The following is a 19,182-nucleotide window of genomic DNA, read 5'->3' on the forward strand; positions in this document are numbered from 1 at the left end:
ATAAAATTGAACCATATTATGTTAGTTCCAAAATAAATTAGCTTGTGCCGAGTGAACATTATACCCCATTACATACATTAAGACTGATTCCCAACCAGTGTGCCTCGAGATCTTCTTAAGTGTACGGCAAAATTTTGAACGACACACAAAAGAAAATGTGAAAATCCTTGTGATCCCACTGATAAGTTCATAGCTGTGTTTGAGTCATTCTATGTGTCTATGACTAGTCTCTGTTTATGGATGTATTCTGTCTGACTTACATTGTTTTTATTTAGCAAAAATTTCAAATATTTTTTATATATATTTAGCCAGGTGTGAAGCTTTTTTTTCATGTGTTCCAAGGTGTACCTGCCTTTGGCAAAAAAAGGGTTGAGAACCACTGCATTAAGATATAAAATGAAAGGTATAACCAGTCACATCAAACAAACAAATCTAAATCTTTCCCAAGGATTTTATTATCTCAAAACTCTGGAATACAGTTACTATTACTAAGTTACTTCAGATAGAATAGTGTATGCAAATTTAATAATCAGTGTTGTGATTATAATCAAAATTTTGATGTCAAATAATTAAGTTACATATGAGAGCATATGTTAATTTAAATTGCTGTTAAATTGACAAGGAATCTCAACTGATTAAATGAAATTCATGCTCTATTCCATAATGACTAGAGTGCAATATGTTCTAATATTGTAATAATAATTATTTGTTCCCCCCCTTTCAAATTTTGAATTTACAATATAGTTTTGGCGACAAGAATATAGAAAACTAAGAAATAATGTTTGTTATTTATATACAATCATTGTGCATGTTACTTAAAGATGCATTATGTAAGAGCTAATTCTGCCTATAGCAGTTCTTTATTTTGGCTTCAAATGTTAAACATACATTATGCAAGAGCTAAATCTGCCTATTGCAGGTCTTTCTTTAGGCCTGAAATGTTATCTAAATTATTAATTAGACATTAATTAAATTATCCAGATCATAATCAACTTTTGATGTCATCGCTAGCCTGCAATGTTTATTGGATTAGGTTCCGATTTGCTGTTCGACTTCCATTCATGATTGAATCATAAAATTGATAATTGAGACTATGTTTTTTTAACGTACCAACTTTAGTACAGATTGATGGAGGCTAGGACAAAAATTCAATCGCTAAAATCTTGGTTCAGAACGGATCAATTTGACTGAAAATTTCAGCAAATTCCCTTTACATTATCTAGTTTTTAACTATTAGCGTGAGAACTGGCAGCTCTTTATCTAATCTACCATAATGTATCTTTAAATTATTATTTAGACATTTATTCACATGACAAGCCTATAATCAACTCTCTAGAGCATCAGATGGCCGAGATGTAAACCAATTGAAATACGATTGCCATTTAATGAATTTATTTAAAAATGGAGAAGCGAGCTGTCTTGATTAACAAGTAACGTTGCTATAATAATAACCAATCTATGACACATCTTGTCAAAACTTCAAACAGTGATAACCTCGATCAGAATAATGTAATTTGAATGAAATTTTCAATACATTAAGTTTGAATTATGTATTTAGGACTATTATAGCAAGAACTGACAGCTTTTTAATCTAAACCTTAAATAATGCATCTTTAAAGGCACTAAACCTCTTTGAATTAGGTCAAACTTATGTGTTGAATTGGGTTATATAAGTTATTTCCATTAATGACAGAACAGGTTCAATTTTCCTTCTGAAAGATTGACAGAAAGTTGTTTTGTTTGCTAATTTAAGTTTAATTTTTTGGCATAATCTTTCAATTGTTGAACACAAAATTAGTTATATTTCAAAGTTGGCTTGATGTTGAACAATTCTAAAGGTAGAGCTGTCCAACTGTCAAAACAAATGAACACATTAAATTTAATAAATTAAATCAACAATTTTATCCTTTACCCAAATCAAAGAGGTCTAGCCATTTTAAAATATGTTTGTAGAAGACATTCTCATTTAGTAAAGGCTTCTGAAAAGAAATTTGGTTCCAATATTTTGAGATACATTGTTAGGAAAATTGAATATTAATAATAATAATAATAATGGTATTAAATTATCTTTGAATCTACTCAAGAGAAACCATATCATGTAAATATATAATAGATAATACCAATTAAAAACCACCTTTTAACATAAAGCTTAACAATGATAATAAATTCTGTATTTTTAGTTGCTAATATACCTCATATAATACTTGCACTGTTTTGTAAAAGCCTAAAGTAAATAAATTTGCAATCAAACTGAATAAAATGCAACAAGATAGTACACAAATCCCATAAATTTAGTGAAAAAATCAAAAATCAATCAAATGTTAACAAGTTCCAATCTAAACCGAATAAAAATGAATAGGTTTCTTTAACATGTGTCCAGTTTTCTATTTTATGGTAAAAATCAATGCCCAAACCATTAATCAATTCAAAACAAATGCAAACAAATTACCAACATTTCACACAATCCATTCTTCAATCAAAACAAGTGTGTATTTTATTTAATAAATGTAGTAATAACAGTTCCAGAATAAAAACCTTACACCAGTAGTTAAATTAAGTAAAAAAAAAACATGATAACTTCCTGGTTACTATATAAAATAACATGTTGACCTGTAATATCAACTTAAACTCTACACATCAAATATAGAGAAAAAAAAGATTCATAATCTCATAGATATGAATAATACACCATATCCTACAGTAAAAGTTTCTTTAATATGACAAAACTTTATCACCACAATCCTAACTTTCTATATTATTTAACATACATTTATAATTTTTATGACCACATTTTGTTGTCAGAATATCATGACATTTTGAATGACAACAGAAATAAAAATTTCATAGAATATGCAACCGTTGACTATACAAATTATTGTAAAAAGAAATCCAAACAGGTCACATCAATCAAAATGCCAAGAACAACTTAATATATATTGTGATGTTCATTTCACTCCCTGAAACTATTTTAAGAAACTATTTTAATAAATTGTTTTAAGATATTTCTGTAAAAAAGGTTATTTAAACTTGACAGGTATATGGGATAAGACTTTCTCGGAAACCCAATCCTGCTCATCAAAACACCTAGGTAGGTAATTGGAGAACTATGTTAAATAATCATTAAATCCTTGAATTATTTCATTTACAAAGGTGTTTAATGATTAGTCACAGAGAATGGTGATAAGATACATTTTTTGTTAAAATATAGTGCAATTTACTTACTTTCCTCAAGAATTTTTAATATAAACTTTACCTTTATATTAACTTAAATAAATATTTAATCCTCAGCCTTCTATCTATCGCTAACTGATTGTTCAAAAAGAATGGTTATGTACCTCTTAAATGCAATTACTATACATGATACAATTTATTTAAATATTTTTCTTTTTTTTTATCTTAAAAAGATAACTGTGTACCTTTGTAGTTAAAATACCACAAAATAGATTTTATACAATGAAAAAAAAAAAAAATAAGTGTGTAAAAATATAAATACAAGTACTTACTGACATATGATATATATATTTAGCTCTTTATAATTAACAAGATTTTTACACTATTACACCAAAAAACATTGTCAATCTTTAACCTACAATTAATATTCTAGAATTATACATGAAGGCATCAATACTTTAAACTTTTATGATATACAACAAGAGACGAGATGAGAATAACACAAGGGGGCAGTGTGATTAAAATTACATTAATTGTACCTAAATGACTTTATACTGATCAACATAAGTAAAATATATCTATTTATATACTATAATATATATATATATATACTACATACATATGTATACCTGTTACATATTGAACATGACAGTTGATTAACCAACACAAGACTAATGGATTAATCAATTAAGGCTACATATAAGACTATCACAGCTGATTAGGAGTCAACTAGAGAATATGTTTATTTGTTTTTTTCCATAATAAACATTTAAAAATTCTTCATACAAATTCTGTGTGAGTGCTAAATATATATATATAATGATATATATATAAACAAAAATAAACAATAAACTAACACAACAACCATGCTGATTTCAAAAGTTAAACCCAGGCCATGAGAAATGGTAGGCAAAAAAGGACAATATTTAATTTACGAATCAATTAATGAGATAAGAATATGACAAAAATATTTCATACCTCTTTGAGTTAATAATGTAAAAATTATCTATCAATATTAATAATGGCAAATTAATTTCGTTTCTGTCTTTATAAGATACACATTTTAAAACTGTAGATACATAATATATATGGTAGGTAATCTGTGTTCTTAATTATACAACAATGGTGAACAAATAAATATATTAAAATATATACAATTATACTCTTATTGATCTTAATCAATAAGATCACTTCTAAAAACACAATAAATATCTATAACATGCATAACTTACAAATTACCATATTAGTATCTGCTTTTTATTTGGGATATATATCAACGACTTAATTGGAGAATTCACCTAAGAATAACACAGAATTATAAGGTTTAAGAATTTTTAATTCAAGCTAAATATAAAAAATATTGTGTATTAGAAACTGAAGAGCTCTATTTCTCTAAAAATAACAGTGACCAATTTCATGCATGAGGTAGGGTAAGCTTTTTAGACTATTTATGTGAGATGTTGAGTAGCTATCTAACATTTCTCTTGCAGTTTTAATCAGATCTATTCCTGAAAGATTTTGATTTAAAAATTAAAAGCTGGGGTGCATAAGAGAAAAAGAATAAATTCCTAATACTTTATTGCAATTCACAAGAAAGCTATGTCTTAGGTTAATTGAGCATTTATACTGACATCTATAATATTATTGATACCAAATTATTCAGTATCTTATGTGACGATACAGTATATATATGTGAATTCAAATGAATATTATTATCAATATGAATGTTCAGCGCTATAGAAAACAATTATTATTATTATTAAGTAAATGACCCCCGATAACCAAATTCATCATGTAAAGAATGTGTACACAAAAGTGGATTCCCAAATATATGTAATGGTGATAGAGATATGATTATTATTACATAATGAAGAGATGAATGAATACATCTTCTAATCTGTGGAGATGAAATGAATAGAGAGGTTTAACCGTGTCCAGCTGTACAATACACCAAGAACAATGTATTATGTCATACAGATATAAATCTTGCCAATACCATTAGTTGTTTAATGTAGAACAATTATCTGCATGCACTATATTCTTAACCAAATTACATGAATTATTTCACATGAATGGTTTTAAAAGTCAAAGAATAAAGTCAGTACCCAGTAACATAAACAAAAAGAATCCCTTGAGAGAAGAAAGCAATCACAGCTAGAAATTTGTTTAATAAGTAAATAAGTGTTAACACACAAAATTAAACTCAAAGCTTCTTCTTGGAGAGGATTAACATGTCAACTTGAAGATTAAATTTATGCCTTTTAATAAGGCAATCATTTGATTACCTGGGTACTTATTCTATAAAACTTAGCATAAATCAACTTAAACTTAAGAAGCTACTCTATTATTAATTTCAACAAGAATATAAATGAAGTTAATCTTATTAACATGTCTACAAGTAAAAAACAAAAATATACCACAAGCTATAATGTGTATTATGAAACAAACATCTATAGATATCTCATCAATAATTGGGCAGATTGTGTCTCAAATTTGGGTGCAGTCAAATTTGAATACTCCAATGTTGCTTGCAAATCCAAAATTACCCAGCAAAGATATCCATAGTGCTAATATTTCTTTAACAAATTTAGGTTTCTAAAGAATAATATTTCCTTGTGCCAGGTTTAAAAACCTAAGTAAATTTGACTGAGAAAAAATACAAGTAAAATGATATATAGTTTGATTATGAAGTCAACATATTTTCCCGAATTTTGACATGAAAGATAGAGGCAAACACAATAAGCTTTAGGCCTACTTATAATATAAAGGGATGCTTTGATATACATTTTAATAATAATATTCATAATAATAATAATAAAGCTACTGAGCAAAAGAATAATCAGGTAGATAAAAATATATTAATAATTATTGTGTTAATCAGCAGATAACCGATCTTTAGAGCCTGCTTCTATATCCACACGACAAATAGGGCACTTCTTATTGGTACACAGCCATTGATCAACACATTCAATATGGAAGAGGTGCATACAGGGTAGACGTCTGCAACAAAAAGGAAAATGTGTAAGGTTCTTGAAATAGACCAGACCTTAAAAATGTGTTGTTTTAAAGCAGCAATTATTATTTTTCGGACAATATCTGATTTTTTTACAGCAAAATCCACACTAAAATATACTTATCTCCCAAATGTGATTCAATGAGATTAAAAGATAGGTTGCCAGGCAATGAAACATACACCCACAGCAGCTAAGTCATCCAGGGAGTCAACAATGGTTGTCTTGTATTTTTTCTTTTGTCAGAAATTTAAACATTTACAACACACTAAAATCTGATTACAAGTAACAACCCATTTGGCTTCTTGTACTGCCCTATTCTAACATTTAGCATACAAAACATTTAATATGAATTGCCACAATCATCGTAAATCATTGAAAATTGATAGACATCTTTGTCTCATGACCTTAAACAATGTATAAATATAAAGTCAATCGGAATTTATTAAATATTATTAACATTAACCTCTAAAGCGTCCATAAGATTTTTCAAAGTGATCAAGGGCCATAACTCTGGCAGTAATTATCAGAAATCGGTGAAAATCTATAGGTTTCTTCGTCTGATGACCTTAAACACTGTTAAATTTAAAGTCAATTGGATATTAATTTTAGCCTCTTAAGAGTTTCTACAAGATTTTTCGAAGTGATCAAGGGCCATAACTCTGGCAGTAATTATTGGATATTGTTGAAAATCAATATGATTCTTCGTCTCATGACCTTAAAAATTTAAAGTTAATATCTGGCACCCACAAGATATTTCAAAGTGATTAAGGGTCATAACTCTGGCAGTAATTATAAGAAATCGTTGAAAATCAAAAGACTTCTTCGACTCATGACCTTAAACACTGTGTATAAATGTAAAGCCAATCAGATATTAACTTAAGCGTCTAGAGCATTCACCAGATATTTCAAAGTGATCATGGGCCATAACTCTGAAAGTACTTATCGGAAATCATTGAAAATCAATAGGATTCTTCATCTCATGACCTTAAACACTATGTATAAAATTAAAGTTAATCGGATATTAACTTTAGCATATTAGTGCGTCCACAAGATTTTTCAAAGTGATCAAGGGCCATAACTCTGGCAGTAATTGTCGGAAATCAATGAAAATGAATAGGGTTCTTCATCTCATGACCTTAAACACTGTGTATAAATCTAAAGTAAATCGGATATTAATTTTAGCCTCTAACTTTAGTGTCCACAAGCAATTATGGACACTGGAAGGACCGACGGGGGCGACGACAATATACGACCACATTTCAATGTTGACGTATAAAATGGAGCTCATCAAAAGGTTTTATGGAGCATCATAGGTGGTTTTGGTTTGTTTTGACCATATCTCTGAGGATGTTGACAAATATGTGACCCATGCTGGCAAACTGAGTCGCAATGAGAAAATTTTGAAAATTGAGTTATTGTTATTCTCACGTTCTCACAAATGATGTATGGCTGTTTAAATCGGACTCAGCTGTGTCAGTTTTAAGCTGCCCAAGCAAGGAAAGTAAGTTTTGAGAAAAAGCAAGTTAAAGATGTTGGTATGTTACAAAACAAAATCACATAGCAACCATGCCATTTATTTGCTATTTTGTTGTTTAATAATATTTTTTTCTGTAGGTTTTCGGAGGTGCCGAAGAAGAAAATCGTAGTAAAAATTTGATCTGACATTTGTTATATACTTTTCCTGCCAACTAGAATATCTATCTCACGCAAACCATCCACAACACATGCGGCATGTTCACATTTCCTATGTCAGATCAAATGAGAATAGTCCATACATTAGTAATCTATGTTTTGTATATTATAACTTTGGTGATAAAAACTTCAGTTAAGTTTGTCAATTAATTAGCAGTGGGCAGCAGATTAAGATTGTTGATTGGGTTTCTTGATCATCAAAGAAGCTGCCACAACTGTACGCGTGTTCTGTTAACTTCGTCACACGACTGAATTACAATAAGGTTTTGCGTGTACAGTAGGTATATTGTTATTTTCAGGTACCATAACGGTATCAAAATATGAATTCCTGATAGAAAATTCAATTTAATTTTTAAGAAGTGCTTAATTTCACTATCATGCATTTTGGCAGCGATGTAATGACACAAATAATGGCGAACTCAGGAATCGTCGCTTTTCGAGTCGTTGCTTGTTTTCATTACTCCGACCCATGGTGATATTACAATTTGAAACAATAATATTCAATTATGCATGCTTTTTATACTTTACATGCTGCGAGAGTAAATGGAATTCAGCTATCAATAAAATTCTCTTTCAAAAGAAAATTATTGGTCTTTTTGTTTATTTCCTTTTAGGCCTATATAGACGAAACAAGAAATAATCACCACTTGGATTGATTATTCGGAATAATGGTTTGTTGACTTGCAATTATCATTCAACTAATCATTAATCCGCTTGTTGATTAATTTAAAGTACTGGTATTCCGCCAAATGGTTTTGGATTATTGATATTCCACCACATGGTTTTGGTTATCACACATTGGCAATCTATACACAATGAGAATTTTAAGGGTTTTTATGCCACTTCTCAGAAAGAATCGTATGTACCCCAAAAAATTATCGCCAATATCAAATTTCTATCGTCAGCTTGAGCCTCAGCAAATGAATTGTGTGGACTGCATAGCAACAAGCGGAGTTTGTTCATGTTTTGTAGAGGTTTTAAAACTCATTTGTATTCGTTTAATATGAATTCATTGGCAATAATTTGGACATATTTATAAACTAGAGATTCGTCGCTTTACAACAATGCCAAGTATTATGTAAGAGGATTGACCGGTAGTCCCGCTCTGACTGGAGAAAAATTAATAATTTCGCTGAGAATTTTAAGAAAAAAGACAGATTTATGAAAACAGTACTCTTACAAAACATCAAAATAAATTCAAATTAAATTTGCAAACAAGTCAAAAAGTTCTTGATCATCATACAGATAAAGTATGATATAAATTTCTTAAATAAATACCTGACATCTTCCCCATCTTCAAATTCACTTAAACAGATAGTACATTTCTCTTGTTGATCATTTTCTTCATTCTCAGGACATCGTTTTATCTTTAAACAGAAATAAAAACAAACTTTAACAAGATCTCCTCTGGAAGGCTTTCAACACACCGAAAGTTCACAGTGAGCTCAAATAGCATTCTTAACGACATTTTGTAATCAAGGTTAAGTTTGAAACCGAAGTTTACGCGGAAAATGTTAAGTTGTGGTCGACACCGCTGAAAAAGAAAAGTTGTTGTCTTTTGAGCTCAAATAGCATTCTTGACGACATTTTGTAATCGAGGTTAAGTTTGAAACCGAAGAAGTAATTAGAGTTAAAACACCGAAAAAAACTTAAGTCATTGTCGACCACGCTGAAAAAGAAAAGTTGTTGTCACACCAAAGTCATGTTCAAAACTGGAATCCAAATGGATATCACTTTTATGCGTAATGAGAGTTTACGTCGAAATCTCAGTAGTAGCCCAAGGCGTAATTAGAGTTGACATTAGAAATCGATGTTGTAATCAAAGATACACCAAAATTATGGTCAAAACTGGAATCGGAATAGATATTAATTTCAAAATCAAAGTCAAAATTGTAGTCGTAATTATAGTTTAGGTTGAAACTCAAAGAGTAATTAGAAATGAAATGGGGTTTAACGTCTAACTCATAAATGCTAACTGTTGACAACTTTCATGAGGAAAAATCTATCGCTTCTTACAGTTTCTGAGATCTACGCGTAATGGCAAAAGAAAAGAAAGAATAGTTTTGCAAAAGGGAAAAGGCAGGTTGCCAGGCAACAAAATATACACCCACAGCAGCTAAATCGTCCGAGCAGTCGACAAGGGTTGTCACATATTTATTCTTTTGTAGGTATTAGGGGAATTTAATAGACAATTTCATACAGATGACATTATAATTTTCGTCGTTTGAGGGTTCACAAGGTCCTAAAAACTAAAACAATGGCCGTAACTCTAGAAGTAATCTACAGAAATTGTTCAAATTCGACAGGCTTTTTCGTTTTACTAATTCAAATAATGCATATTTATTAAATACAACAGATCGGATGATAAATTTTGTCGTTCGAACGTTCACAAAGTTCAATCAAGTAAATCAAGGGTCAAACTCTAGACGTAATTGACGGAAATTGCTGACATTCAATAGGCTTCTTCATTTCACTAATTTAAATGATGCATATGAATTTCATACAGATTAGGTGATAACTTTTGTCGTTCAAGCGTTCACAAGATTCAACAAAGTTAAAGAAGGACCATAACTCTAGACGTAATTAACAGAAATTTGCTGAAACTCAATAGGCTTAACGGAAATTGCTGAAATGCAATAGACTTTTTCATTTCACTAATTTAAATGATGCATATCAACTTCAAACAGATCGGATGATAACTGTTGTCATTAGAGCGTTCACAAGATTCAACAAAGTGAAACAAGGGCCATAACTCTAGATGTAATTAACGGAAATTGCTGAAATTCAATAGGCTTCTTTGTTTTACTAATTTAAATGATGCATATAAATTGCATACAGATCAGTTGATAACTTTTGCCGTTAGAGCGTTCACAAGGTGCAACAAAGTGAAACAAGGGCCATAACTCCAGAAGAAATTAACGGAAGTTATTGAAATTAAATAGGCTTCTTCATCTCACCAAAGCAAACAACATATATCAATTTCAAAACAATCGGATGATAAATGTAGTCTGTAGAGTGTTCACAAGAAATTGTGGACGATGGACGGACGGACCAACGGACGGGGGCGACGGCAATATACGACCACATTTCCATGTGGGCGTATAAAAAGCAGTATTAATTTTTCACCTTTAAAATCAAAATGGTGCAAACACAAATCCAAAATTTTAAAAATTGAGTTAGACATTTTTTGCGCCTGTCATAGGGGCATTCTTTCCTAATCTATCAAATTTGTAAAAATTAATATCTACTTGCGAAAAGACGTTCGAATTTGGGCAAAATTATGTCACTTCCGCTGCCCACAGAAAACTTTATCGATAACAAAACGCCATCTTTTTTGCATGAAAAATGTTGACATCATCAACTTCAGACTAGGATGTTGACAAAGAAAAAGCATAGATTTGCTTAACATTATGTATTAGGCTATTAGGCACACCCCTGGTTATATTAAAGGGAATGGAAGCTTATAATTAACCTATTTCCTACCGGGACCTCATTTGACCCAATTCTGGCCAGTTCGTTTCAAAATGGATTAAGAACCCCGTTCTTCAATGATGTGTGTATGTGGAAATAACTAAAGAGGCTGAGAATGGCATTGTCAGGTTGGTGTCAATTTTGAGAATTGGAATCTACACAACTGAGTCATTTTGGATGTTATAATGATACATGCTCATGTTTAACTGGTTATACAGGGTGAAAGTAGAACTCTGGCTTGACATGAGAAATTACGAGAAATGGCAACGTGAACATTTCCACATGAATAATGTCGGAAGAAAGATTCTATTTTGATGGAATTTTCTAGCTTTTGTGATTATATTTTGAATGCGAGTTATGTTTTTAAATAAAATCTTAAAAGTTACATATATTTAGAAATGTCAACAAGTATTTGTATTGGAATACCATAAGTAGTTTTAGACCATAGCAAAAGACTGACATTACCGTATGAGTGCTATTATTTAGCAGATGATGTCACTCGACAGTAACAGTTGGGAACTGAGAGTTTTGTTTTTTTTATCTTCATCCATATATAAGTCGATGTGGAGTATAAGACAAAGGCCTGACTTCCGCGGAAAAAAAGTATCAACCTATACCCCGACAAAATACGGTACTGCTCATTAACGAGCGATGTTTCGACTAGACTTCTCTAGTTTGTATCAAGCATTGATAAAATATAATGAGAAAATATATACACGTAGAAAAACAATACTTGGTTAACTAAGAGACACCCTAACCATACATATTATCTGCATCTCTGCATCGCATTAAGAAAGAAAGGTTGTTACATACAATACATGTATATTTACCCTCTGTTTTTTATATTTGATCAATGAGTTTGACCTCCTAGAGGTTAAAAGTTTATTTACCTTTTTATATTTATGTGGTAATGTATTCTGTTCAATAACAGCTTGTGTAGCACCACGATTGACATTTCCACCTCTACCATCAAAATACTGAAATAAATTTACAAAATACTTATTTAAGATATTTTACCATATGTCCACTTTTCTCTTTTGATTTTACTGATAAATCTGAGGTAGAGGAATTTTTATAGGAATTGGCTTACCATTCAATAAGTAATCCTTTGAAGGCATTTAGTAAGTTCATAGAGCAATAAACCGTAACACAAACTTATGGGAAATAATTGCTTATTTATTTTGGTGCCATTTTCAGAAGCATTCTCCCAGTATTTTCAAGCAAGGTCTCCAAAATAAATTATTGCTTGTTCTTCCATTGGTATTTGTTATAGTTTAACATTCAATCAGTCAAATCATTTTACATGCTAGATTGTTAAATAGAACTAACCTCAAAAGCAGGACTGTGGATAACCACACCACCAAGTCTCATTTGCATATTTCTTGGCAGGTGAGCAAAAGTTGGGAGGGGAGGGAATGGTGGCATTTCTGGCATTGGTGGCTGTAAACAAAATATAACATTTATTTATGTATTCGAATGCTACTTTACAAATGCTACTTTATGAAAATATTGGCAAAATTGATCGAATTGTGTGGGGTTTTTATTCTCTCACTAAGGTATATGTCGAAACTTGAGTTGATGCAATTTTCTGCTGACCTTCATGAAGGGCAAGATGTGGTTGTACCTTCAATTTAGGCACTTGTACAGGTACAGACTGCTACAATAAATTTTGAATATATAGGTATTAACTTACCATGAAAGGTGTAAGTCTCATAGGCCAAAATGGGTTAAGTCTAGAAGGGTTTAGATGATAATGATAAAGGTGATGATGAAGATGCTGGTGTTGAAGATTAGGTGTAGGAGTTGGTGATGGACCAGGTTGACTAGTTCCACTAAAAAGAAAAGTTTGTTATTCATATTTATGAAACAAAAATTGAAACTTAAAAAAAACAAAACATGTCTTGAATAAGTCATGCCAGATGTATCTTAGTGAATCAAATGTGTTAATATTGTACTGAACTATCTGAAGCTAAATTTCCATACATGGTTCACATAGAGTCCTCAAATTCCATGTCATCCCAAAGTCCCTGGATAGTCATGCCTACACACTTGTCAAAGTGAATGTTGCATTTTTCAAATCTCTCCTAATAACGAACAATTCCTTAAATAATCTGATTCTATATCAATAACCAGTTCAGTTTCATTGATTTAAATATTACCACGCCTCTTTCCCAATTAAACAAGGGAGATAATTACATTGAATAATCTCCCCTTAGACCACATACTGGACAAAAGAAAGAAATCAGTGTGTACAATCATCACAGTTCTCCGTTTTGTTTATTTGTGGTTCAAATGATAGAAAATATACTCTAATGGTCAATACCATTAACAAAAATATTCACTGAATAATGGAGATCCATAATAATTAACCCATTGCTTTTGTTTTTGTTACAACATTTACACCAAAAACGTTTTAAGCCATGTCTGATGGAAACAATTCCTTTTTTACTGTTTATTTAATCTTTTCTTCGGGCCAAATATGAAAACAGATCTCTGATGCTGCACTATATAAATATAAATTTTATGATGATGAATACCAACACTTTTACATCAACCATCTTGAATATAACAAGCCAACAGTGAGACTGATGTCCCCCGCCAAAATCCCAAAATATATAGATGACACATATTAATTAATTGCACATTTATCTTTTTCAAAAGTATCAAGCAATCAAACTAATCAGCTATACTTAGTCTTAGCAGAAGATGTTCACAATTAAACTCAGTCAAGTTTTTGAAGTACATGGCAGTGAAACTCTACACTAAGTTTCTTCAATCTCCATAAGTTAGAATCAAAGTTATCTTGTCCAAAAGCATCGACTAATGAAAATGTCTAGCTCTGCTTAGCTTTAGCAGAAAATGTTAATCATTAACTTAGTCAAGACATTCACCTAATGAACATCCACACCATGTTTAAACATTCTACCTCAATTAAAAGCAGCGTTGTTATGTTCCAAATTGCTTATCGCTACTTAGCCACAACAGAAAATTCTCATCATCAAACTTAGTCAAGGTATTGAAATGATGAATCTATACTCTGAGTTTTGTCACTCTTCCCCAGTTAGAACCAAAGTTATCGTGTTCCAAAGTCTTGACCAATCAAATTGCTTATCTCTGCTTACCGTAAGCAGCCAATGTTCATCATCGAACTCCATCAAGGCTTTAACCGTAAGAAGACAATGTTCATCATCGAACTCCATCAAGGCATTCATCAAATAAACACTGACAACAAGTTTGAACATTCTAGTTTAATTAGAGAGAGTTATTTTGTCCCAAAAAGTGTGACAAACAGACCCATTGTAATAGTCAACTGCTTTCTTCTAAAGGCGGCGGACAACTAAAACATATATTACTGTGTGTACTCTACCTTTAAAAATATATCAAATCTTACCTCTGCATTAACACATCAGAATGTGAAAGGGGCACTTGGGAGTGTTGCGATGTCATCATACATGATGGTCTGGTTTGAGCATGTAAGCTCATCGGATCGGGAAGAGGTCGAGGCTGGGGATGCAGGACCATGGTATCGGGCACAGCTTGATGTTGATGCATGGAATCATTGCGACCACACATAGGATCTCGTCCCCCAAACATAGCAGCATTTGCTGATGGATCCACATGATTACAGGACATTTCTGACTGCTGGTGTTGATGTACCAGGCGTGGATGTGCTGGCATGGCTACATGAGGTGGTGTAAATGGGGCAGGATGATAATGATGATGATGTATATGTGCTCTAGGAGGCTGAGCAGATGGTCGATGTATTTGAGAAACGTGATTACAAGAACCTGAAATAAAAATTTGTGAAAATAACTACTTTCCCATAATAGTAATCACATGAATGAAATAATAATTTTTGGGTAGGGCGCTTGAAAATATAAACTCTACTGATGACATTTGCAAAGGCGATGGAGCAGGAGAATGACCACTCATCAAACAAGATGTCTGTTCATATAAAGATTGAGAGAGAGAGATAAAATGGGGTTTAATGTCCCTTCGACATTAACTAGGTCATTTTGGAACTAACATACGGTTCAATTTTATTTCAGGAGCCAGGCTCCCTAGCCTGGAGGTTGCGTGTTAGATCCCTGCATTCAGTGCATTGGCCAAGAAAGTTCATCAGAATTTTCTGACATGGTCGCCAGTCAGAGGTGTAGTACCTCACAAGGACAGCTGTCTAGTCGTTCGGATGGTATGAAAATCCAAGGTCCCATGTATACATTGGCATGCACGTAAAAGATCCCTTGGTAGTTGGAAGGCGCATGCCTGTCTTCATTAGCCCCTTCGGAGCAGAACAGTAGGACGTTAAACCCATTTCATTTCATTTCAATTTTAATTCAATAATTTGCCTGTGCATAGGGGTCTTTAGTAGTGGGAGGAAACCGGAGGGCTCGGTTAACTTAAAACCCACGATGTTGGACAAGCGATCCAATTCCCTGTCATGTACAAAACTACAGCATTAAACTTAATGACAGCCCTTCTGATCCAAAGTGCATAAAGATAGAAGCTGTATTTTGATATATTTAAATCCTAATGGAGCTACACAATATAGTACATTACTTCATTTATTTTGCTCTAACTCTAATAAATTAACCTCAATTTCTAATGGATTTCAAAATGTATATGTTTGGTATTCACAAGAAAAATGCCATTTTATACAAAAGTGCTTCACCATGTTGGAGGTTATTTGAAACCTTGTTCATTGGGCCTTGTGCTCAAACTACATCCATGATGTTAGCAGATCACTGTACACAGAGACTGCAATTCATTTTAGGTCTCACTCTCAGTGATGGGATTTCAAAATTTTTCTAATCGGACATTTTTTCCCGAAAATAAAGGGCCATAACTTTTATAGTTATTTAAGCAGACGTGTTCAAACCACAATTAAGAATCAAATATTCAAATTCATACGTAATAGAAAACAGTCGTTGTTGTTTGTATTTTAGAGGATGGCCGAAAAAAGCTCCCATTAATCAACAAATTGAAAAAATCGCTCCCCTAAAAAAGCACTCCCAGTTTCGATAAGAAGACTGATCTAGAAATAAAGGGAGAGTGATCTGATATTAAGGAGAGTGATTAGTTGTGTGTATTGGAAATGGTTCTGAAGATCAATAACAGCATGTTAGGGGGTCATTCCTGGATTCATACATGATAATAAACCCCCCATGACTTTGTAAAGGAGAGCGATTTTAGATTTTAAGGAGAGGCAAAAAAAAAACTCGCCTCGGTCTACATTCATTGTGAGCGGCAGGCGCGTGAAAGCGATCGCTCGCCTTAAAGATAGGTTGCCAGGCAACGAAACACACGCCCACAGCAGCTAAATCGTCCGGGCAGTCAACAAGAGTTGTCGCATATTTTTATGACAACAGTAACAACTCATTAAGTAATTATCAGAAAACCATTAGAATTTGTTTGGTTTTTATAAAGTTCTGCCCCAAGCTAACGTTTCGTATACGAAACTTTTAACATCATGGATTTAGCTGTTCATTTTATAAAAGTTCATTGAAAATCAATATACTTGTTTGTCTCAAGATCTTAAACTCTGTGTATCAATCTGAAGTCAATCGGATGATAACTTTAGCCTCTAGAGCGTCACAAGATTTTTCAAAGTGACCAAGGGCCATAACTTTGGCAGTAATTATCGGAAATCGTTGAAAATCAATATGATTCTTTGTTTCATGACCTCAAACACTGTGTATAAATTTAAAGTCAATTGGATATTAACTCTAGCCTCTAGAGCATTTAAAAGATTTTTTGAAGTGATCAAGGGTCATAACTCTGGCAGTAATTATCGAAAATCACTGAAAATAAAAAGACTTTTTCGTCTCATGACCTTAAAAACACTATGTATAAATTTAAAGTCAATCGGATATTAACTTTAGCCTCTAGAGTGTCCACGAGATTTTTCAAAGTGATCAAGGGCCATAACTCTGGCAGTAATTATTGGAAATCGGTGAAAATCAAGAGGCTTCTTCATCTCATGACCTTAAACACTGTGTATAAATTTAAAGTCAATCGGATATTAACTTTGGCCTCTAGAGCGTCCACAAGATTTTTTGAATGATCAAGAGCCATAACTCTGGCAGTAATTATCGAAAATCCCTGAAAATAATAGACTTCTTCGTCTCACGACCTTAAACACTATGTATAAATTAAAAGTCGGATATTAACTTTATTCTCTAGAGCGTCCACAAGATTTTTCAAAGTGATCAACGGCCATAACTCTGGCAGTAATTATCGAAATCGTTTCATGACCTTAAACACTGTGTATAAATTTGAGGTCAATCGGATATTAACTTTGACCTCTAAAGCATCCACAAGCAATTGTGGACGCCGGACCACCGGGGGCGATGACAATATATGACAACAGTTCAATGTGGGCGTATAAAAATAGGTGCACCTCGTTATTTTTCTCGTACGGTATTCAAATTTATGTCAATAATATTCCTACAAAATTATGTGACATCATAATACCATAGAACGAAAGCGTGCGACTACTGCCGATCTGTACTTATTTCAAATTCCTCCAAAATTACCGTACTTTTCGGGTCATAAGTCGATACATTTTTCAGCAGAAGTCTGGCATTCGTCTTATACTCAGTTTCAACTTATATACAGAAGGTAAAAAAATGACATCTCGAAATTTATTTGACAGTAAACGTTGCTCTACCACAACAAGTGACACCAGCTGCTAAATAATCGCATTCGACTCTAGCACGCCCTATCGTCTAAAACAATTAACTACTTATATTATTCCAATCGAAATATTCATCAACATTTCTTAGCGTGTTTAGTTATTTAAAAACATAAACCCATTCAAAATATGATCATAAATAACATAAATCCTAGAATATGCCATCAAAATAGAATCTTTTCTCCGGCATCAGACGTATGAGATTCGGCACGTTTACATCTCTTAATTTCACGTGTCTCGCGAGATTTCTAATTTCATTTCAGTTATTGTACTATAACCGCCATGCATGTGTGTAAAATAGCTTTATTTAACTTCAGCTCCCATTGAAGAAATATCACAAACAAGTTATTGGATACAATGTATATTGATTTGGGGTGTTGTATACAATTAGGATATGTGACATATATGACTAATTCCTACGTGATGTCGGCCGACATCAAGGAGATTGAAACGTCCGACAATGGAGAAATCATGAGTTAATCACGTAGATTAAGTTTATAATCACTCTTATATTGGATTGATATATAGTCCGACAAAGGAGAAGCAATGACTTCTGTTCTGGATTAGGTTGATGAATTGTCCGACAAAGGATTAAGTCAGCCAATCAAGGCAGATTAAGTAGTTAATCAAGGTAGGGGTACAGACGGTATAACACGATAAATACGTCGATCACTTAATTACCTAATCAATCCATCCTATTATCAACGATAATCGGGTTGAGTGGTAGTTATACACTCAGTACACTATATTAATTTTGGAATTTTGAATATTATTCACCATGTCTTGATGTCCGATTGGGCATATTCCTGGTCGGACAATTTAGGACATTTGGAAAATAGCGTCGGACATGTCCGGAATATACAGTGAATCCCATCACTGATCACTCTTCTTTTGTTAATTTATACTGACCATTCTGATTAAGGGCAGGGTGTGCAGATTTTATTTTTAATAACAGGCCTGGAAAGTGGTTGCTATTAAAACATTGGCACAAACTATAAAGCATGTGGTTATTGGTGGTTATTATATAATCTGAGTTTACAGAAGGTTGATACAGTGCAAAATCACCGTTATTTTAAACATCCATAGTTACTATGGAAGATAAAGGCTGCAGCTGTGTAAGTAATGGTATCGATACTGACA

At 32.4% G+C, this 19,182-nt stretch overlaps 1 protein-coding gene across 1 annotated transcript in view; it reads right to left on the reverse strand.

Moving 5' to 3' along the window:
- Positions 1 to 437: 437 nt before the first annotated feature.
- Positions 438 to 19,182, reverse strand: part of LOC126815552 (uncharacterized) — a 28,907-nt gene continuing 10,162 nt past the window's right edge. Inside the window, exons 9-14 of the mRNA XM_050541248.2 lie at positions 14,740 to 15,136; positions 13,042 to 13,180; positions 12,678 to 12,788; positions 12,239 to 12,325; positions 9,156 to 9,244; positions 438 to 6,171 (exon numbers count right to left, since the gene is read on the reverse strand). Of these exons, the coding sequence (XP_050397205.2) occupies positions 6,045 to 6,171; positions 9,156 to 9,244; positions 12,239 to 12,325; positions 12,678 to 12,788; positions 13,042 to 13,180; positions 14,740 to 15,136 (950 nt within the window). The 3' untranslated portion in view covers positions 438 to 6,044. The remainder of the gene's footprint in view (positions 6,172 to 9,155; positions 9,245 to 12,238; positions 12,326 to 12,677; positions 12,789 to 13,041; positions 13,181 to 14,739; positions 15,137 to 19,182) is intronic.

Source organism: Patella vulgata, chromosome 3, assembly GCF_932274485.2.
Source record: "Patella vulgata chromosome 3, xgPatVulg1.2, whole genome shotgun sequence".
In the NCBI taxonomy this organism is placed as follows: Eukaryota; Metazoa; Mollusca; class Gastropoda; family Patellidae; genus Patella; species Patella vulgata.